Below are 23,670 nucleotides of genomic sequence, written 5' to 3' on the forward strand. Positions count from 1 at the left end.
TTTTAAGCTCAATCAAGAGCATTTCGTTTTTGCATATCCGCCATGTTGTCCATTCATTCCATCAATCAGCGTAGACCAACAATCATAATACCCAGTGCTTTAGCTGTAATATATGGATAGCCATTATGAGATGCATGAAAAAATAAAAATTGTCAGATTTCTATTTGTCCAATTTTAATGAAATTTGGGATGGCCCGACAAATCTTCTCAAAGAACCAAATATAAAATTTTATGAAAATCCATTCACTGAAGTCGAGTTATTACATGCAGACGGACGGGCGTGGTAAAGACAAAAAGGTGCTTTACGCACATATGTTAACGCACCTAAAAATTCACCTTAGGATATTCTATTATATACAAGCATGCTAATAGTAACACCAATTTCGCGAGATAATTTGGCGTTACCCGATTTTTCTCCACACATTAGACTTCTGTAATTAAATATTTATATTACTGTATTTAAAAATAATTAAAATTTAAAAATATATAATGAATATAGTTTAGTAAAAGAAAACTAATGTGGTTCTGATCCAAGCCACACGTAAACAAACAATATGAACTTGTATTCGGCTATCAGTACAGGATTGAGAAAAAAAAAACAAAACAATTTTATTGTGTTGTGAGGAACTAGCCAGGATACCAGAAGGAAGGCTTCGGGACTAATTAATTCAATAGTGAACAAAACCTGTCTTGGACAAATTAAGGCCTTCAGTGATATTTCTTAGCTTTTCTGGCTATGCGTTAATAATTATGAATGGGGTCACATTCCTGTACACAAGAGTAATGATCGCAAACTTGAACAAAAATAAATTCACTACCAAAGTGCTAGGCAAATAGAAACTTTAGAAAAGGTGATCAATCTGCAATTAGCAAGGACCAACTACTGACGCGTGGTAGCAGTGATGGTTTTAGTTTTCGCAAGGTCGTAGACTAGGTAATTCGCACGGTTACTTTATTTATTTATTTTTAATTTCAAGAAGTTTTAGTACAAGGACGCGAAAACACAATCACAGCCTATTTCACTTGTGTTTAAAATCGCCTCTCAGTGGCAAGTCGTGTCATTCTTCTAGTAATAAGTTGACTAATCTAATACAAATTTATGCTAAAGTTTTTTTTTATCAGAATTATTTTCTGGTTTAGCAAGAATGCTGGACTTACCATGATCCTTTTCATTGCAAGAGTTTATTTGAATTTTGGTGTGGACGGTTTCGACAGCACTTGAAATGAATTCGCTTTCCTGGCACGATGAAGAGTTTCCAAAATTGCAGGCGGACAGCGGATCTAAGGTGGTAATGGACAATGATCCGTTCTGGAGGTCTGATTTGATTTCCTCTGTTGAACAAAATAAAAAGCTTTTAAGTACACATTATATCCATGGAATTTCCAAAAAAAAAAAAAAAAAAAGTAAATATATAAGTAAAAATTTATAACAAGAATTTTAACCATTTCGAAAACTTAAATATGGAATTCGCCCCAGAATCCCTGTGGTTGAATACACAAAGGACAGAATTCAGGATACCTGGTTCCTGGGCAACGCGACGCTGTCACCTCTCTCGCTAGTGGGCGACCCACCGCTTCACAGGGTGCCTCCGTAGCCAGGTGGGAAGAAGCAGCAGTGCGTAACACACGCTTCTTGATTAGACCGGGGTTTGATCCCGTCACCACCAAACACGGAGGATGCGGAAAGGTCAGGGAATGACCACCGCATATTACCGGAGCAATGTGGCCTTAGTTGCTAATGCTCCTAAAAAAACCAAATAACAAACAAACCGCTTCACAGGTACATTGCATCACTGCATTCACGTAGACGGTAATTCGATGTCAATATGGATAAACGTCATGAGTTAACAGGTTTTGAAAGAGGGATGATAGTGGATGCCCAGCGAATGGGTCACTATCGTTGAGGTGGTACAGAAATTGCACCATCCCCGTTCGACAGTATCAAGAGTGTATCGGGAATACGCCGTAACATCTCATCGTGGAAAGCGCTGTGGGCGGAGAAAGGTGGTGGATGAAAGTGGCCGTAGACGTCTGTCTCGCATTGTTTCAGCTAACCAGGGAGCGACAGTGACACAAATCATCGCAGACTTCAACGAAGGAGGTGCCAGGAACGTCTCCTCCAAGACCACCAGGAGATCATTAGCCACAATAGATTATGGCAGCCGCCGACCCACCAGAGTCCCATTGCTAACACCACGACACAGGATTCTACGCCTCAACTGAGCGAAAGAACATCGGCACTGGACCTTGGATTATTGGAGACTGGTCTCCTGGTCCGATGAATCCTATTTTCAGTTATTTCGAGCGGACAGAATGGTGCGTATCTGGCGAAAACCGCACGAAGCTATGCGCTCGTCATGTCAACTGGCACGCGTTGGAACCTATGGTACGTCTAGATGCATCTCTGAATTGTCAAGGTTACGTGTCCATCTTTGCAGACATCTGCATCCCTTCATGGCCCTCGTTCACCACTGGGCAATAAACTCTTCCAGCAGGCCAATGCGCCTCACCACAGAGCCGTGGTGACTAGAATACGGTTCGAAGAGCATTCCTCAGATTTTACCACCATAAAATGGCCTTCCCCGTTCACCAAACATGAACCCTGTGGAGCATCTTTGGGATGCTGTGGAAATGTCCGTTCGAGCTTTGGATCCTCCACCTAGGAATGCGATGGAATTATGGACAGCGGTACGGCAAACATGGATGGAAATACCTGTGGAATACTTTCGTGAACTAGTAGACTCAATGCCTCGACGTGTGACTGCCCTTATCCGGGCGAAAGGTGTCCCACCAGTTACCAGGTAGGTGTCCCATGATTTCTGTCCACGCAGTGTACAACAATCTTATTTTTCAATTTAACGTTTTTCTGTCTAAAAAAAAAAAAAGCATGATCAAGTACTTTCATCAAACTGAGTTTCTCTACTCTTGGGTTCACAGCACAAAATATCAGACTATTTTAAAGCAGGGTCATGCGGAAAGATGTGGGTTCGAATCCCTTACTCAGACAGAAGTGTACGGATTTCCATCCCAAAAACAAGCTAATTAAGCCGATCATAGAATATAAGTATACAGACATGATGATATATACTGATGTGTCACGCTTACGGGAAAACAAACAAATCACGCTCAAAGTATGAATAATCATTCATGAATTATGACCAAATATTTCATCTGACTTATGTAGCAGAGAGAGGATTACAAGAATTTTTTTTTGTTTTTAGTTTGCACTTGAACAAGTCTGTAATAATTCTATAGGCGCTGATCGTAAAAACAGATCCTGCAAATAAATAACAGTATAAAGGCTTCTTTTATTACCAGTTTCAAATATAAATAAGCAAATTAAAGCAAGTTATTACATAACATTGTCACAAATTATGGGTTTACAGTCAGTTTTATCTTATGAATGCTGTTTGAGTAACACTGTGTATAAAACTAGCACAAATTACTTAACTGTTCCAACCTCCAATAATTTTTATACAGACTTGCCTATATAATTTCTACATAACAATAATTCTAACAGAACCTGGTATAACCCCAGAGGCTTACATCTGGTGAGTATGGGCTTGGCACACCCAGGGTCCTGACTAGATATCATCATTCTTCTCTTCCTTGGTGATTTCCTTCTACTTCTGACTCTCTCTGGGTAATTCATAAATTTTTTTTGGCTGGTGCAGCATAAGCCTCAGACTTGCTTGCACCATATGGCTAATAATAATAATAAACAATGAGTAGGATGTTTATATGATGAAAACCCCGTCAATGACACAAGGAAATTCTATGGGTTTTTTTTTCACAACGTGGCTGAGTTAGTTGGCTTCAGTCGAGAGTGGCATGGTTTTTTCTCCAGGAAAGTGAAGTTTTTCATCGAGTAAAACTGAAAACCGACGGAAGAATGCACGCATCTAACCAATATACTGACGCTTCATAGCCTCAGTTGCTTGATGCTTAACACACACGGTTTATAAGATTTTTCGGTCAAAAAATTCAACATTACTAACAACAAATAAACTAGTTCGCTCAAATAGTATAAATATACGCTGTACTCATATCATACTTTATTTTTAAAAATGAGAGAGAGGGAAAGGGAGAGGATTGCAAAGAAAGAAAGAAAAGAGAAAAGGAAAGAAATATTACAGAGAAAGAAAGCAATAAAAAGAAAAACCAGGAAATAAAAGAGAGGGAAGGGCAAAGAAAGGAAAAAAAAAGAAAAGAGAAAGAAACAGAAGATACGAAGGAAAACAAATGAAAGAAACAGATGTAAAAAAGAAAGAATGAAAGAAGCAGAAGCAAGGGAGAAAAAGAAATTAGAGAAAGAAAAGGTAATGCGAGAGAGAGAAAGATAATAACGGAGAAAGAAAATAGGAGGGTGGATAAAGAAAAAGAACAGAGAAAGAAGGAAAGAGATAAAAAAGGAGAGCTAGCTAGATAGAGGGAGGAAGACAAATAAGATGAGAAAAGCAGGATGAAAAGAAAGGAAGAACAAAGAAAGAAAACAAAAGGAGAGGAGCTTGGTGGATAGACATGCAGAGAGAGAAAGAGATAAAAAGGAAAGAATGAAAATAAAAAGGGAGGGGGGGGAGAGAGAGAGAGAGAGAGAGAGAGAGAGAGAGAGAGACTAGGTATCTGACATTGTTCTAAAATAACTACCTGCGTGTGTCCTGCATTTCTCTTCGTTTCCACTTGTGCTTTATGGAATTCAAACTGGAGATTGCGTGTTCCTCCAAAACTAGAATGTCTGCACGTAATTAGAATGTATATACGATGTTTCTTTTATTTATTTTTACTTCAGGCAGAGTAGTCTGAACCAGTTCTATAAAGTAAGAATTCTTATGAACTCAAGATGACCTATCCTATCCTATCCTCTACGAAAACGGCATAAAGGGGCGGCACCGCTGCACTTTTTCATCTCCTGCAGCCTGTCTTAGTCTCAAAGAAGGATAAAAGTGATACACGTGTCAAATCCTCGGGCAATAAAACCTGTATCAGCCCTGTAATGATACAATGTGCACTGCAGTCGCTATAGGCCCCTGCATATCATACGCATAATTGTCCTGCTAAGTTTAACAAATCCTTAATTAACTTTACGTCGACTACGAAAAAATTGGGAGTAGCAACATAACTTACAATTAAAACTATTTGTGGAAGCATATCGTATCCTTGTATGGGACGTTTAATAAAGAACATTAGCAGCGCCACCTGAAGTTAGTCAGTAGCATAATGGATCTATTGATGTTTATTACAACGCCAAACTCGCTTTTTTGGCCTTGATTTTTAGAAAGACAAATCGTTTATTTAAATAATTTCCGGAGTGTTTAGTAGAGCAAGGTGGACAAGCAGAGAATCAAAGAAAGATGATTTATTTTAATAATTTTCTTTCCGACACGCTTTCAGAGAAATTGTAGTGGTAATTAAGAACCTGCTCCAGCATTGATCGATTGAGAAAGGTTACCGAAAGGAGAAATATAATGAACATTAGTTAATAAAAATATAAAGAATTCTTATAAAAAAGGATACTGAAAGCTCTCGAGTAGTTTTACTTGAGAAAGAACACAAGGCCACGAGATAACATCTTAATCATCACTAACTTGCTTTGTTTCTTCTGATGCCTATGAAAGCATCTTTAAAAAATAAAGTGCTCTCCTATTTTCCTTGGTACCAATTACAACAGGATTAATGTCCTTAATGCGGGTCTAATGAATTAAAGGATTAATTAATGAACAGCAATCTATTGTAAAGTAAAAATCTCGCGATTCTCGTGTTCTTTATAAATTACCATGATCGATACAGTAATTATGCGTGTAATGACTAGGAAATTACAGCGATCCTTTGAGTACTTACATGATTAATATGAGCAGCTGCGACTATGAATTAAATATTTTACAGAGAAACTAACATGGTCAAAATCAAAAATTTCTGATAAGCCTAATTTTGATGACGAGAAGACAAGAAAATAATATGTTATGAAATAATGGAAAAATATGAGCTATAATTAATTAAATTTCTTAACTTTCATTTCTTTTTATTAAAAAGAACTTTTATAGGCCAATAGTCTATTCCACAATAAACACCCTCATGGGTAGCGTAGTTGGTAGAATCGCCATCCTTTCCACACCGGTTGGAAAAGCCCTGTGTTCGAATTCCGTCAATGATGCGAGGAATTATGGGCCTTTTTCCCAGCGTGGCTAAGTTAGTCGGTTTTAGGCGAGGTAGTATGGTTTTTTTTCTCTCGGAAACTATGGTTTTTCGTCCAGCAAACAGAAAATCAACCACAGAACAGAGTTTACAGACACTATACACGGAGCATATATGACCTCAGTCGCTGATGCTCCTAAAACCCTACTACTACACAACAAATTTGTTTTTCATTTTATCATGATTAGCAGTATATCTACAAGGATACGGTATATAATTATGGCTAACACGCTAGTAAATATCGTATCCATAAAGGATTCTTTGAATCATGCAAGTGTCCTCAAATTTTGCCAATGATACTTAAAATAAAATTATTTTCTAACAGCTTTACGTTTAAAAATATTTTGATAATCAAATTAATCTGTATTATAATTAAATACAGGGGGGGGGGGGGGTCTGAGGAATGTGTTATAAATACCTCAGGAAATTCCTCAGGTATTATGAGGCTGTCTTCAAAGTGAGTCAAATTCATGTCTACAAAAGTTTAGCCGAAGATATTCAGTCAACTACAACAGTTTTTTTTTTTTATGAATACTCAGATTTTTTTATACATAAACATGAGTTATTAATGATGCCAGACTTAGGTAGTCTGAGGTCCTGGTGCACATATTTTTATCCCCTAAAAATAAGTCGTGGGGAACCCTGGACCAACTGCGCCATTGGCTCAGCAAACCTGACCTTGGCTACAAAGTGACATCAAGTTGGATACGCTATACCAGGGGTGGCCAACGAGTCGATCGCGGATTTAATTTCAGTCGATCACGACGAATTTAAATATACAGTCATCCCTCGACTTGTGCACCTTGTGCAATGAAATTTTTGAGAGGGTAGATCGCGGCGCATTTTGAAGGAAAAAAGTAGATCGCATCACATATTAAGTTGGCCACTCCTGAGCTATACTAGAGTGTGCAATTTCCTGAGAATTTTTCTAACAAAATGAAACAGAAAGGGTTGGTTAATGTACCGAGGCGGCGACTAAGGCCATGAAGTATTAGTATTCTGGCTGAATTAGTCGGTCCCGGTTAGGTCTGCATCGTTTCTTTGCTCTTGAAAGTCGCATTTTTCATCCAGCAACAGGAAAACTGACCATGGATATCACTGGCATCTTATAGATCAGTCTTGTGGTTTTGAGACTGAATCGCTAAGCTTTTTTTTTTTTTTTTAAGATCGCTGTGGTTATTTCGCTAAATATTTCGTAATTAGTTTATTATTGAGCATCAGTAGAGTAACTTTTATTTTTTTTTTGTGTGTGTAATCAAAGAAAAAAATTAAATATCGAAGACTCGTCGTTCATGAAAAAACATGACACTATCTTTTGGAGTTCGCATGCCCGATGGTCGTAAGTAGGGTGTGATCTGGTAATTTACCAAATCTTGTGCTTTTTTCGATTTGTGTTCCTTCGGTACACTGGTAATCGTTAATACATCATTTATAGCAAAGGTAACATATACATAAAAGTTAATCATATAAAGACGCGTTGAATTATATGAACATAATAAGCAAGATAAACTTCGGCATTTTCACCCGATCTCTGGTTTACTGTCTATACTACCTTCCTCGAGACCTGCACATGGGCCTTTGTATTCATTTAAACAAAATTGTTTCATATTTGGTAATTTTTTCAAGAATATCTAAAACCTGTCCACGTGTCGCGTTAACCAGAGTTGCTGGCAATATCCATCCGAAATTAATCCAAAAAATGTTCTCTATCACTGAAGCGTTTATCCAAATTATAAATACGATCATAAAATTAACAAGTCCAAAAAAGGAGATTAAAGGTTAATTACGACTCCAAATAGGAAATGAAATTACGTATTGTTGGACTCCAAAGATAAGAGGAAACACTGTGTATACATTTATATAAACAAATAGTTGGAAAACACCATTAAGGAAAGACAACTTTATTCAACCCTGAACGGATAATTTTCTTCGAAAAAGTACACTTTTTTTTTTTTCAACTCGAAAATTAACTACTGATGCTGCTTTAGGCTAGTTCAGACTCACTGCACCATGACTCATCAGAATGGTATGTTTCTGCATGACGCGATGAAACCTAAGAAGCAAGTCTACAGGGGGAGGGGAAGTCTTAGTACTCTGCAAATAAGTTTTTTAACTTTTGCCTAGGTCAATAAAATTGAAGATGATAATGAACTGGTTACGGTCTCTAAATTGACAATTACTTTGAAGAGAAATCGCCATTTTTCAATGCTTATCTTCGTATTTTAAAGTAAAATAGTCCAATTAATATTTAGACTGTTACAAAAAAAGCAGCGAAATTCATACTGATTATAATTACCAGACGTTCATTGGTACGATTCCCTACTATTCATTGTGTCTGCAAATACAACAGAATAAAAAATTAGATAATTACAAATTTTTATAGTTTTCATTTGCAATCATCCAAATTCAAAATTTTGATTAGATCGTCTAACTTCATATTCTGCTGTTTTTTGAACAGTGAAGAAGCGGTAAAGAATCGTAACGCGAAACATCTGTTAATGATAATCTGTCTAAATTATTTCTTTTAGAAATAGACTTATTCATAAGCAGGGAGAAGTACTTCCATTTATTTCGTTTTTTAAATAATGAGTTTTTTTAATATTTAAATGAACTAAATTGGAAATAGGTTGTTGCTCTAGTAGGATTTTAGGAGACACAGAAACTAAGGTCATAATTGCTCCGTATACAATGATAGTTGTCTGTAAATTGCGTGTGTTCTGCGGTCGATTTTCTGTTTGCTGGATGAAAAACCGAGTTTCCGGTAGAAGAAAAAAAAAAACCTTGCTACCCTCGCCTGACACCGACTAACTCAGCCATATTGTGAAAAACGCCCATAGAAATTCTTCCTATCATTGATAGGACTCGAACTCGGGTCTCTTTACACTAGTTTTAACATATTCTGGATAGTGGATAAATTTAAAGTGATTTTGAGTGATAATGAAAGTGTGGGTAACGAGAACAAAGAGCAAAAAAATTAATTTAGATAGGGATTCACAAAACGCGGATCACAACCCCTAGGGAGGCCATGTTGCTGGATTGGATTATTTTGACATTCGAGATCATCACGTCATCTGATGAACATATGTGTCTGTGTCATCTGATTCCCAGTACTTGACTAACCTACATTAAAATTCTAAAATAACGGACATGGATAATTTAAGATCTAGTGTATCTACTGGATCTCTCAACAATCCCAATTCTTTTCACCGTTGTTATCATTGTCGACATCTTTCCTGTAGCAGAAGAATGGAGAAAGTCAATAAAAATTTTCAAAAAGGTTAACAGAAATGTCATCATGCATTAAATATAAATGGATCTCTGGAGATTTGTATATAGCATATAGGCTTCACAAAGGATAAGGAAGAAAGACAGCAGAAACTGTATTACAAGGTGTGCCAGAATAAGCAAAAAAATATAAATAAAAATATTTAATCTCTTAGAAACAACAAGATGTTAACCTGCCGTGTGAAAGGATAGCCACGTCTACACACACCTTCTTGATGCAGTTTTATTTGTCATGAAAAGTACTGAGGTATGTTAAACTGTGCCATGACATTTATAAAAAGGGAAAAACCTTAGTCTAGCACTCCTAGAGGGCGCAGTCGCTCGACTTGTCGCATGTAGAGCTGGGTAAACCAGTTCCACACCCTCCCAAATCAACTAGTCCGGCCTTACAACATTCCACGATATAACAGGTGCGCTGTACGCTAATGATTATGGTGAGGAGCCTGCTAACATATGGTAACAACATCGCCCTTAGTGGAGACCTTAACATTGCTGCACTTTTAAGCCATTCCATGCACTCCAGCGCCATCTTTGGCTCATGATTATGATAACAATGAAGCGGTACCTTTGATGTTATCGTTCCGGTAGGAATGTGGTGACAGATGAGATATATATATATATATATATATAAAGAAAACAGAGCGAGATATAAAACAGCAGTCAAAAAAAGTCTTTGATGGTTCGGCTCTGGAATAAAACTGCTGAAGTGAACGGTAATTGCAATGATTTTCATCGATTCCATTATAAAGACATTACCCTTAGAATTGAACGATTATTCCACTTGAATGATAACGCGTACAAAAGTTTCCCCATTAGTAAAAGTAGATCACTGTTTCCGAATCGGAAAATACAATTATCTAATACCGCAGTCAGTGTGACAAATGGGTCGCCCGTGGAGGTTTATTGAAAACGAAATCTCGATAAAATGATTTAAGTTAGAAAAGAGTTTATGGTTTCTTTAGACTTTCTTAAATAGTTTTTGAGGTGTGTGTGGTAGCTGGTATTTCGAAAATAAGTTTACGATGCACTACCAGAGCAATTACAGTTGAATGTGATGGTATGTGAGAGATTCCCGGATGTAACCTAGTTGTATTGTACATTACCTAGAGCTTCTCAACTTTCACTGCTTCGAGGGGTTCTCATCCTCCAATCCTTCGGTTGGTGACCGCAGATGTGCCACTAAATGGCTACCGTGGAAACGGGGTTAGAGTCGTGGAGATCAGAATAATTCATGCACAGCTACCTAACAGTAGCCGTTCTAAATAGGAGACAAGGCCGAAAGTCCGAACCAAGGAACTTTACTACCTTGTTTATAACCTGTAACCGTTATTTCTCAAGGTCCCCAGACTTGTCTTCTCAAGGCTAGACAAGGTGGAGAGGTGGTTTGCGATTCCGATTCTGATATGGAGTATCCAGTCTGGTAGCACATTAGGCACGATTTAGTCTTCCTTGGTTAAACAAGAACAAGGTGTAAAAATCTAGGCCTGAAGAAATACTTGAGGCTAGGGAGGTACCCCAAATTTCCATTACAAAAACGGCATTGAATGACCCCACCTATTAAGAATAGGATATGGTACTTTCCCCTTAGATAAAAACACTTAAGATTCCCTCGCCTGTGATATCAAACGGGTTTATGTTATTTAAAAAAAATAATAAAAACAGTTTCAAGGAATAAGCACATCCTTGGTGTAAGTAAAATTAGACGAAGGCTTATGTATTCACCAAATAACAGTTACGCTAGACATTTCATCGTTTAAAACTAGCATAGACGAGTTGCATACATTCTAGTCAGTTAGCCTTTTTGGGAGATGAAAAACCAGAGTTTCAGGAAGGGAAAACCATACAAAGGATTCTAACTCGAGCCTACAAAGTTCGACTATGCCTGAATTTGTTACACCTTGTAGAAAAGGGCCTGAATCCAGGTCCTTTTTTTATAAGGTGTAACAAATGTGCTAACCTTTCACACGACAGTAAAACAAACATTAATATAAAGACTTGAAATGCGGGCGTTAAAACACAAAAGACAACATTTATGGTTATGACCTGCTGCAACTATTCAAAGACGTTCTTTATACATCTTCTGATAGGATAGACGCAACTAATTAGCCTACATTTGTTTAGGGCGTGTCCTTTGTCACGAACTAAGTACATTAAGACCATTTATCAATTTCAGGTAATAATGACTTGAGTTCCAACAAAAGTCAGAACAATGTCCGTATCGCGAAGAGTTACGTGCTCTAAAAACATCAGATTGTCAGAATACAATGTGATCAATTTTGTCTACAAACAAGAAATTTATTTCCCCTTAAAAATGCATTTGTTACATGAATATTAAAAAAGGTTGGGTCAAAGCCCACATCTCCAAGTGGCACCCACTCATTCACAATTAAACAACGGGACCGAACTGCTTAATAAGTGTCCCTAACTTTAATAGAAAACCAAATGAAATTAAATAATTAGGGCATTCAACAATTATCTTTGGGTATGGCGTGCCATAATTGACTGCAGCTGTAACGCTACAATTTGCAATAACTTCTAAACGACTATAGAAGTCAAGGAATAAAGTTTAGCTTGTCACAGAAGGAAATGGGTTAACTGACATCCTGTGTTTGAGGTATTGGACTGGTACTGTCCTTGAGGGTCCTTTAAAAACAAAAGAAACTGTATACATTAATAATGAGGACGCTGATGAAAATATGCATCTCATTTTCTCTTGTTTTCCTGCATTACAATGTGTACATGCCATGCAAACAGCACGCAAAGCCAACTTTGTCACCACGTTAAGAGCCTGAAGGTCGACTACTTTCAACATTGACGTATGCTGCTCCAGTAGAAAAGGTCCATTTGAAAGAAACCGACGCCCCATTAACGAACTATTTCATGTTACCTTTGACCCTACCGCCACGGACAAATATGGAGAGTAGAATTATGCTCCAAGTTGAGCGTGCTCGTAAATATGCGCGGCACTAACGTTTATTTAAGAAGCACGAAAATTGGTTGTATTTTTTCTAGCATTTTTTCTTCTAAAACCAGGTTACTAGTTTCGAATAATAATTGGCATATTTTCAAGTTTCCTCTAGAGGTACTTAAATATGGAATTCCGTTGGTGACACTACAAAAAAATGTACTTAGAATACTGTACTACCACTGAAATCGTGATTTTAAATCAGATCTTCAAAGTTAATTTCTTATCTCAAACAGAGCTCTGCTTGATAGAATGTGAACTGATTCCTGATTATCATCAACTAAACAGTGAATCTTAATGGCAACAGAAGTTAAAGGACATACTGTAATGCAGTGGCGTAGCTACCATGTAGGCAGGCAAGGCAATTGCCTCCGGGCCCGGGCCCTTTAGGGGCCCGGCGTCTTTGGCTGTCTCCTGTTTTTGCAATTTTCATTAGTTAAGTAGGAACGCGAACATGTTCTTTGCCACCGGGCCCGAAAAAGGGTAGCGACGCTACTGCTGTAATGCCAAATACAGTACTGTATATACGAAAGTGTGAACAATTCTAGAAAAGGAGTACTGTGAGAAAACACACTGGTACCTAATTATAATCGATACTTACAGGATAGCTAATACACTACCATCTGCACTTTGAAAGCTGTTGCTGAGGAAAACATCGAAGGTGTTAGATAGATGATTAGGATATTGTGATATTCTGTTGGGTAAGGGACAGTTTGTGCCCATGAATTATATAGAATAGGTTTTTAGGTCCATCAGCGACCCAGACAATACTTACGCCATGTATATTAAAGTCTATAAAGTGTGTGTGTCTTCAATGGTCTATAAATTATATGTTCGATATGCTGTTTGCTAGACGAAAACCCGAGTTTCCGGGAGAAAAACCGTGCTATCTTCGCCTAAGACTAACTTAGCTACGTTGTAAAAAAAGGCCCATAAAAATCCCTCCCATCACTGATGGGATTCGAACTCCGGTCTTTTCCACTCGGTGTCAGGAGCATGGCGATTATACCAACTGTGCGACCCCACGAAGGTTATTTATATGCAAAATACTATATACGTATCTAACACACAAAACTATTACTCGTGTTAGATATTTGGCGACAGGTATTTTTATTTCAGCATTATTGACCAAGCTGGTAGAGATAAAATGTTTATTCATCAGTGAGATCCGGACAAAAAAAAAAACAAAAAAAAAAAACACAGGAGTCCATGCAATGGACATAACATGGGTCACCATCATCCAAATAAATTTAGGACTCAACCTGCCATCGGGAAGATAATGGCCATAAATTTTGGGATATGGGTGGACTTCTTTTCATAAAATACATGCCACATAAGAAAATAATCCCAAGATGCCAATGCTGCTGTACTCAAATTGAAGAGGGAGTATAAAGGAACAGAGAAGAGGGAAATTTATAAGAGGTGTCCTGTGTCTTCATGACAATACTCCTGTACAAAACTGTCATAAAGCAATTACTGCTCTGAGAGATTGCGGATTCCAGGAGTTGGGACCCCAGTGACCATTTCCTCTTAAGAAATCTGAAGAAATACCTGCGTGGACACGATATACAATGATGACAAAGACTTCGTCCTCAAGATGGAGGACATATACTGAACTCAAGGAAATATACACTGCAAAAAAAATAATAATAATAAAATAAAAAATAGGCTATGTTGTTTCTTAATTACAGAGGTAGATAAGTTTCTGAGTGCCCCTCATGAGTCAGTAAATGCCATTATTATCCTGCTCCCAAATGACCTTCCATGCTCCGTGTAGGAAACACTGCATTCGAAAAACGTAAGTCTAATTCCTGCTTATCAAATTAACTAATCTTTCTATCTTGATTACTTTTAGTTTTCAAAGCAACAACTGCAGTAATTGTAAAACGTTACAGATATAACCATTCGGGGTAAATTCTTAGACAAAAATATATGTCAAAGTAGCAAAACTTTTAAGCTTCCAAAACGGGAAATTCTTCCCACACGATTACTGGTAAATTTTAGGTTGTGAAGTTGCTATTCCCTGACATGTATGACTCATGTTACCACACCTGAAGATAGCACACGAAACTAAGTACGTCAGGTGATGTTTATCATGGAAGTAATATAGCAGCTTACTTGTTTATCGAATAACCTTTTCAACATTCTCACTGCATTTATTCATTCACTGTACATTACATGAAAATTACGAGACCTCGTTAACTCCGGGGGTCAAACGGCATGACGATGTCAATTAACGGCTTGTGGATTGCCGAAATGCCACCTACAGTGAGTTTCGTTACAAATGCAGTTAACCAAGTGATTCCGTGGCGTCTGAACCGAAGGGGGTGTTTAATATTTATGAATTTCTGATAAGTAAGGGGGACTGTCCTTTTCTTCATATGGAGCTAGTTCCGGGAGATCAAGGAAATGAGTTAATTCTCTTTTCCACCTCATTCTTTATACGGTTTATTGGGTCGATTAAAGAGTAAAAGCCTCTTATAACTCGGGATTACCATTTCACCTTTTAATTTATAACTATCTTTTGTAAATAGTCAATATAAACCGACACTGTCTTTGGAGGTTATACTGGATGAAAAATATTTTTAAAGACATAAAAAATAACTGAATGGAATATAAACAATTTTTCTTATTCAGCCTACTGAATTAATAGATGAGAGCTGCAACGGCTCAATAAAAGCTTACTAAATGCATTATCGTAAGTTAAGTTCACACGACAACAAAAGTGTGAACTTAACCAGAGTGGTTCAAGCACGCATGATTGCTAAATACGGTTAACGACTGTATTCATGATATGACAGTTTCTGCTGCATTATAATTTATTGTGTGGGAAAGTTTCTTGATGCTTGGAATAAACTCACCTGAGAATATCTAACCCAGCTACTTGTGAGAAAAAGGACATAAGAATTCCTCTCGTCATTGGCAGAATTCGAACTTGTACTTTTTCTAACTAGCGTTTATAAGCACTGGGGTTACAAGTGGTAAAACTCTAATTTCACTTTATATAACCCCAGTCTTCTAGTGCAATATTTAAAATACTCAGAACTAACTCGAGTAGGTTTCAAGCTGGGATATATAATGTAATTCTAATTATATAATTGCATGAGCAAAACCACTTCTCAAATCTTCCCAGAGAATCAAAAATATTTTGGTAATCTGGAACCAATACGCCACCTCAAGCGAAAAGATTACATCACGGATGTGTTTGCTACTTCCAGAATTGAATGAACTAAATTTCTAAAAAAGGAAGATTGCGCATTACTTGGGATGCCCACTGCCACCACCCTGATGTGCTGTGACCTTATTGGTATTACGTTAGACAGAAAGTATGTGGGTGGATGGGTGGGGTGACCCTCTCACAGTCTGAGAACAAGAAGTATTTCTCTTCAGATAAACTTCGGCTGATGTATTCCACTGTGATGTTTACTTGATAAACACAAGTAGGGCAACAACCTCCTCAGTGGAGGCACCCTACCAACTTTTTCTCTGAAACCACCACAAGGGGGGTAAGGTGGTAGTGGCATGAGGTAGAGCTATATTGAACAAGTATATGTGCTCAAAATCTCTGCGCGTAGACAGCAAAATGTTAGAAATCATTGTCAGTGGGCCTAGCTTATGATAATTGGAATTTTTCCTTCGCAGAATTGGTTCCAAATAATAAATGTCTATTTGCTTATTATCCAAGGTGATACTGGATGAATAAAATTAAAATATGAAACGGAACCGTTGTTCTATAAAAAAAAAAAAACTGGAAACTATACGAACAAATTCATTTTAATTATCAAAATATTTTTAGCAGTGACAAATTTTTCAATCAGTAGAGTAAAGTTCTCATGATAAAATAAGAGATATTCTGATTAACAGATATAAGATGCAAGAAATTAATTAATTTAAAATAATTTTCCAAGTAATCTGCTTCAATCCACCATTGGTTCAAGGTCTTAAACACATCTGGACCTCGTTTGTATTTGACCATACGAGAAAACATTTTTAAGCCCATACTTCATCCATTGTGAGACAGCTCAATCATTCCCTGATTCTATTTTCTTCCCCAATAGGAGACCATAATCAGAAAGTGTAAGTCATTGCGGATGAATACACATACTCAATTTCTCAGCTATGGACAATGAAAAGTTCTGGAAAATAACTGGCAAATTTTTGGACATTGAAAACAGATATAAAAATGAAAAGACAGTTACTATACTGAATTCTGATTTTTATGTTAATTATATGGTAATAACAGTTTATGCAAAGTCTTATTTGAATTGTGATAGTCGTTGGCTGAGTTATGATTAAAATATCTGCCTCCCAACTTTTGCGTCAGCATGTACATAAAAAAAAAAGAAAAAAAAAACAGCTTTGTTTGTTTGTTTGGTTTTTAGGAGCATTAGCAACTAAGGCCATATTGCTCCGGGAATATGCGGTGGTCATTCCCTTGACCTTTCCGCATCCTCCGTATTTGGTGGTGACGGGCTCGAACCCCGGTCTAATCAAGAAGCGTGTGCTACGCACTGCTGCTCCTTCCCACCTGGCTACGGAGACGCCAAAAAAAAAAAAACAGCAGTACTCGTTATCACCACCTATGACAGTTACGCAAAATATGAACATACAAAAACCAAATATTTACATAATGTTCAGAACATTATATCGAAAAGATGCAATTCATGCTGTCGAACACGTACCTGTTATATTTTTGTCTGGTACTATAGATCAAAAATGTAGATGCAGAATTGATGTAAATGAATGCTTACAATAAAAAAAAGCATTTAATAAAAAACAGTTTACAACATAGTAATGATGATACACTTACCGCCATCTATTAATTACTTCTCAAACGATTATTATGAACATAAATATTTATCTTGAAGAGAAGCAATACACAACCAGAAGTATATTTTTATTCATAATAAAATTTACAAAATTATTTAAATAATAATAATTAACTACTATTATATAAATAAAATTAATAAATTATTATAAAAATGAGCTTACAACATACTGTTTGATAATGCACTTACCGCCATCTATTAATTATTTCTCAAACGAGTAATATTACCTTGCAGAAGAAAATAGAACGAAAAAGTTAATTTTACCCAAAACATTGGCGATAAAAAAAATAAAATGTTCGTAATTATTTTATTTAAAAAAAAAAAATAATAATAAAACATGCTACAGAAAGTATGGTGTGATAACACACGAAGTAATAAATCTGAAGTTAATTTTCGAAAAACCAGCAGTGGAAGAGGAAGAAATGTGTGGAAGTTGTTTGATTAGGCCGGAACTAAAGCACAAAAGCACGACATGTGCCCTGTACAAGGACGCAGATGATGCCAGCGCACAACATAGCAATTCTTTTCAGATAATTGGGTCATGGTACTCTAATGAACTTTAAATGAACGATGAAATTTATGTGCAGATCATGAACAAGGGGCTTTTCTTTGCCCATTGTTTTCTAATCTCAATTCTGGTTGCGAATTTCATAGTACATTTTCTAAATTTTTTCCAAATTTGTCATCACTATTAATGGTCAAATTGTATCATAATTAGAAATTAAATGGCTGCGATGTTATTTTACGCTGTGCTGGTTGGTTTAATCATTTTTACTTATATTTGAAAAATCGCTGAGCCAAATAATTGCATTAAAATTAGAAAAAAAACCAACATAAGTTTAATAATTACTGAAGATGACTACTCCTAAACTTCACATTATTTCTGTAAAGAGGAAAGATATTTATATTGTTATATACACGTATATTGTGACCTACAAGTTACCTCTACAAAGGAAGGAAAACAATTATCCCTAAATTACCGGATATAGCAATTGAGTCACAATGTTTCTTAAATTGCCCCAAGTCTTTAGATGCATTACACAAAACAAATATACGAAGACTGCGTTTTACTTTATTTTTCTTATTATACTTGTAGCGGTAGTTCGAACATAAGTAGGTAGCTTTTGCGAACTTTGTTCTACCACCTAAGTTTCAAAACTTTTTTTTCTTAAGTATTAGTAGTGGCAAATGATGCAAGAAAGCAAGCTTTATAAAGCATCAGCGCAAAAAAAAAAAAAAAAAAAACCCTTTCCACATCACCTGTCCATTCCCTTTTTCTTTTTTTTTGTCATTGCTGTTTTTTATAGAATACATCGCTAACTACCAGGTGGGGCTATTTTTGATCTAAATACCGATTTGATGCATCAGATATTTCAAATTACCTTCAGGCAGTTTTTTTCTTAATCATCTTGCTATTATCTGGACAATTGAAATTGCTGTTATAGGGCGTAGACGCTGGGACTACAAAACATTCCAGGTTTGAGATAAGGCTTCAGACTAATCTCTACGTGAAGTTCTTTTTTCGTTGCTTTGTTAGGTTTTTTTTTTTTTTTAAACTTATAGAAACCTTATATCTACAGAAACCGGGAATGTTGTCAAAGGCTTAGCATCATTTAGCTCGTTGTAATACTAACATTATTTACAAATACTCTTGCCTACATTATCTAAATAGGGAGTGGTCTGAGCATGTGACTAAACACACTAGTTTGTTGTAGGTGGGCGGGTAGGTAGGTAGGAAGGACAGAATAAGTGTAAGTGTGGTTTCTAGGGCAACCGGAACACTAATTAGATAACCGAAGAAAATAGTAAGGGAATTCCAAGTTTGCCTCAAGTGAAAACGGATACAACTTTTGATGCTTTTTACAATGGTGCTTACTAACTGTAAGCACCATTATGCTTAATGACAATTTTTGTCAGAGCTCAAATTATCACTTAATAACAGTTCTAACCAATAGGCATCATACACAGCCCTGAATAGTATGGGAGAGTCTAGTTTCAAATCTCACCGATGACTAAAAAACAACTTATTTCCATATTCTTCAGTTTGCAGACCAAGAATGCAAAAGGCAGCATTTCTCCTAATAAAATCCCTACCTTCTTCCGAAATTTCAAAAAAAAAAAAAAATAATAATAATAATAAATAATAATAATCATTACTATCCTCTCCACGTATTCGAATCAGTTAGGGTCCCTGCGATATCTTTCAGGCGCATGGTTTCTTCAGAATATAAAATGAAATGAATTTAACCAAAAAAAAAAAAAAAAAAAAAACACTTCTCTATACTAAAAAGTTTGGATGAAGCTCGGTTGTTTGTAAAAGCCTAGGTAGCTAAGGCCATGATGAGAACAGTATATCCTGTTTTTAAATTATACATATGGTCGGCTCCACCATTTTGCGGTTTATCATCCTGGTTTTCGATAATAATAATAATAATAATAAACGTATCTTTTGCATCTAGCTCACCTAAGTCGGCCATGGTGGGAACAGATCATGAAATTTTTAATTAAAGTGGACTTTTCTTCTAAAACAAATTTTGGCTATTTCTTCAACAGAATAGCAAATTTATTTTACATTTCGTATGCGTAAGGTGTATGAAAATACTGAACATTTCAAGACATTAAAACCATTCTACTATACTCTCCATTCCGTTATGCTCTATGCAAAGTCCTGGCGAAGAACGAATTAAAAATTGCATTCTGGTTGTTACATTGATGACCTACATGTAGTTCGGAATAAACAAAAATACAGTAATTTAAACCTGTTTCTTGTCAGATAAAAATGTATAGAATGTAACTTAACCTTGACAATTGAACAGGAAACTTCAAAATCTTAAGATTTTGTAAGCGTCAAAATGCTCAAGAAGCTGCTATGAAGGGCAAGAGCTTCTATTTATTTTTGATGACACTTCTTATGCAGGGAGCCTTTGAAACAAGAATTTGTCATCCAACACGTCAAAACGAAAGCACTATCTTTGTCTTCTATTTGCCATACTTCCGTCTGCAACCAGTTTACTCGACAGCTATCGCTCTATTATGGTAGACATCGAGGTCATCTTTAAGTATTCTTTATTATGGCAATGGAAGCTGGCGTTCTTGGAATCATTTTCTTGTTATTCAAAGCAGTTTCACTGCACGATTCGTTTACCATGAATACTGATCTTTTTTTAATCTATACCCAAGTTATCATCCAATCCATCCTCCCGATCTGATAGGCAATAGTTGACCAAACACATGGTTAGCAAAACTGTAGGCATTAGTAGTAGCAGCAGAAATAGCTTTTTAGACTGGTACTTTTCTTTGTCACTGCGCATTCTCAGTGCTGGTAGTAAAACATCTTCAGGCTGGCCACTTTAACTTGTCAACCAACAGTACAAGGTACCAACTTCCACCTTTAATCCGAGACTAGGTAGAACAAAATCAGAAGTACCAGTATGTTTATATTCAATTTCAGATCTTGATTTCAGTGAAGAAAAAAACGAAGATTTGCATTACCAATAAAATAAATAAATAATCATTTGTTGCCAAAAATACTGACAAGCCCATCACGGCTTTATGGATAGGGGCAGGAATTAACAAAATTTACAAAAGCTATAACAACAAATTAAAAAACTCTGGCACGCAGTCCTCAGCTGTATTTGGAAATACTATTAAGGAGATATTTTTCTGGCATTTATGAAGTGGTGAGCTTTCAGCAGTTTTTGATCAGGTTAGCCATCTCTTTTCTGCAGGATTTGCAAGAAAAACTTATGACAATCGATTCTGAGTAGATTAATAGAAGTGCAGAGTTGGGGTATATCCTGACCATTTGTTGAAGTCTGTTCAGTTTAAAGATGTACAATCAATTGTTCCGTGTGTTCTGACAAGATGGCGCTTTAGTAACTGTGGTTGTGATGTTGGGAGAAACTGCCAATTCCGAGAGTAGTTTTTACAGCAGAGACATATTGGCATGTTTTATGAGTAGATGGAAGCGGGTTGAGCTTGAGGCTCTGATTCATTTGCCGTCTGGATATTGTGAATGTAAATCCTAATTTCCGGTTTATCCATCAGGGATCCAGTACTCAAGGCAAAATAGTTCGCCTTCTTCCTTGGTTTAGCTACAATGAAAGGTGCTACGTGAATTTCGAGGAATCACCTTATCAGCGAGAAGATACAGTCGAATAGAGATCCATTAAAGTTGGAACATTTTAGCATCTTTTTAATGTTTATTGATGGGCGGAAGTTTTAATACGATGGACGCACATGGACTCAAATTAAAAAAAAAAAAAAAATATATATATATATATATATATATATATATATATATATATATATCGAAGAATATTAAAATTAACTGAACAGTAGTAAAATTGAAGCATTACTAAAATATGACTAAGTGAGCCAGCAAGCAGAAAACAAGGTGGGATTGATTGAAGTTTCTGAGAAGTTAAAGGGTCCTGTCTATAGAAAAATTACAAAAAGGTAAATAAACAACACCTATAACGGATTCCACGTATTTCTTTGTCATCTGACTTGCATTCCTCGGCTGTAGAGATCCCGGCTAATCCGCAACCCGGATAATCGAAATATTTACTGTACTGGTAACCCTGTCATACGTACGTCAGTTTACTGAATTAAATTTTCAACGCTATTTTCCTGACTGTTGCAAAACCATTCTCTGTCAGCTGTTACAAAACATCCTACGCATTTGACAAATTAGATATACATGAATAACTGTCCTATGTCTTCTGCGGAGGACCATTGTTAGAGTCATTAATAAAGATTTCTATGGCAAATGGATCAGAGTTCCAGCATATTTTTTCTAACCTTACCTCAAGTAACTTCTAGCTTTTTCCAAAAATCAAAGATCCATTGTGAGGGAAAACAGGTTTCAATAATATTCAACGAAATACATCAGTGCATATTTCAAGGTAGGAATTCCAAATACTAATTATTAGAGATGAACAGAATAAAAGGTAACTTCAATAACAAGAGATTAAGAAACGTGAGCGAACAGAAAGAAAAAGGTAATAGAAGGAATTTAAATTACTTCTGAATCATCGATCAAATCAAAGCGCTTTGACAAAACTTACCAGGAGAATTCCACCATCTTCACTAGTTGAGAGAGCCATTATAATGTCAAGGCGAGGCTCCATATAATCACCCGTAGTCGTTTAAGTGACAGATATTTGTAATTTCTTATCTGTTAGGAGAGATCATCGATAGCAGATTTTCCACAGACAGGTACTCTTGACAGTGCATGTGCAGTAACTAGCTCTGTGGCGAACGCGACACAAGAAGGTGATCAAAATAAGGCCTTTAACCTCTCAAACAGGGTAAAGGCTCAATGCAACTGAAACAGCCTTTAGGGGTACAGGGATGGCATCCGTAAGAAGTAGTAATTAGGTAGCCGGTACTGTGGTATTCGCGTGTGAACTGCTCCCTCTGGGTATGAAAGTAGTCATCAGTGTAAGGATTATACCAACCTTCATGCTCACTACTCGTCATCGATGGAAAGGGAGTTGCACTTCCTCTCCTCTTTGGCCCAAATAAAACTGTATTGTACTGTTACAATCTTCCCTCTTCCGGGTCTAATACTTTCGTCTCGTTGATGACTGGAGGTGGCGTAGTTCAAGTTTAATTGGCGGTTAAAATGAAGGTGCGTAATGAGTCACAAAGCAAAAAATGTTTCTCAGTCACTCACAGAAGCATGCCTCACCAACTTTAGACTCCTCCACCACTTTCGACCATGATTAATCTGACTTTTTCCACGCTCAAATAATTAAAATTTATATTTTATAAAGGGATAGGTCCTTCCCATACTCAAAAATCATCATCTGCATAGTTTGTGTCATGCAATGCAAAAATAAATTCACCTCAAATTCCATATCAGTTTTTTGCAACAAAAAACCTTTTAATAATAATAAAAAAATCCGCAAAATAAATTATTCTGCATCACATTTTTAAAATATTTATGGTACAAAAATTGTCAAGATTGTACATCCATAAGGTACAGCTTTTATCTTTCTTAATCTCAAATAATTGAATTAAGGCGGCTGCTCATATCATTAAAATCAGTTTATCAATGCATTACCCTCCAAGAAGTATCTGGACACTCCCTGTTTTCCCGGATAAACAAGTGCCTCAGACCTGTATATAATGAAAGCATATGAACCGAGATGACTGATTTCGAGAAAGGATATCACATTTCTGGATTGTCGATTCTTGCAATTGCTGTCAGCCTACACATCCATCACAGGAAGACCACAGAAGCCCATTCCACGTGACCAGAGGGTACTAGGAAATGTAGTAAGACAGTCTTGTCAAAGATCTCTGATAAACGTTAACCAGGAGTTTAAGATGTCAAAAGAGGGTGAGATCTGTGTGAACACACTACATACGGAGCTCTACGGCTTTGGTTTT

At 36.5% G+C, this 23,670-nt stretch overlaps 1 protein-coding gene across 1 annotated transcript in view; it reads right to left on the bottom strand.

Annotated features, from left to right (window-relative positions):
* LOC150088793 (uncharacterized) overlaps positions 1 to 23,670 on the bottom strand; it is a 152,837-nt gene that overhangs the window by 15,586 nt on the left and 113,581 nt on the right. Inside the window, exon 3 of the mRNA XM_090370327.1 lies at positions 1,159 to 1,332. Within this exon, the coding sequence (XP_090226453.1) occupies positions 1,159 to 1,332 (174 nt within the window). The remainder of the gene's footprint in view (positions 1 to 1,158; positions 1,333 to 23,670) is intronic.

Source organism: Mastigoproctus giganteus, chromosome 3 (assembly GCF_048544385.1).
Source record: "Mastigoproctus giganteus isolate SK-2022 chromosome 3, ASM4854438v1, whole genome shotgun sequence".
NCBI lineage: Eukaryota > Metazoa > Arthropoda > Arachnida > Uropygi > Thelyphonidae > Mastigoproctus > Mastigoproctus giganteus.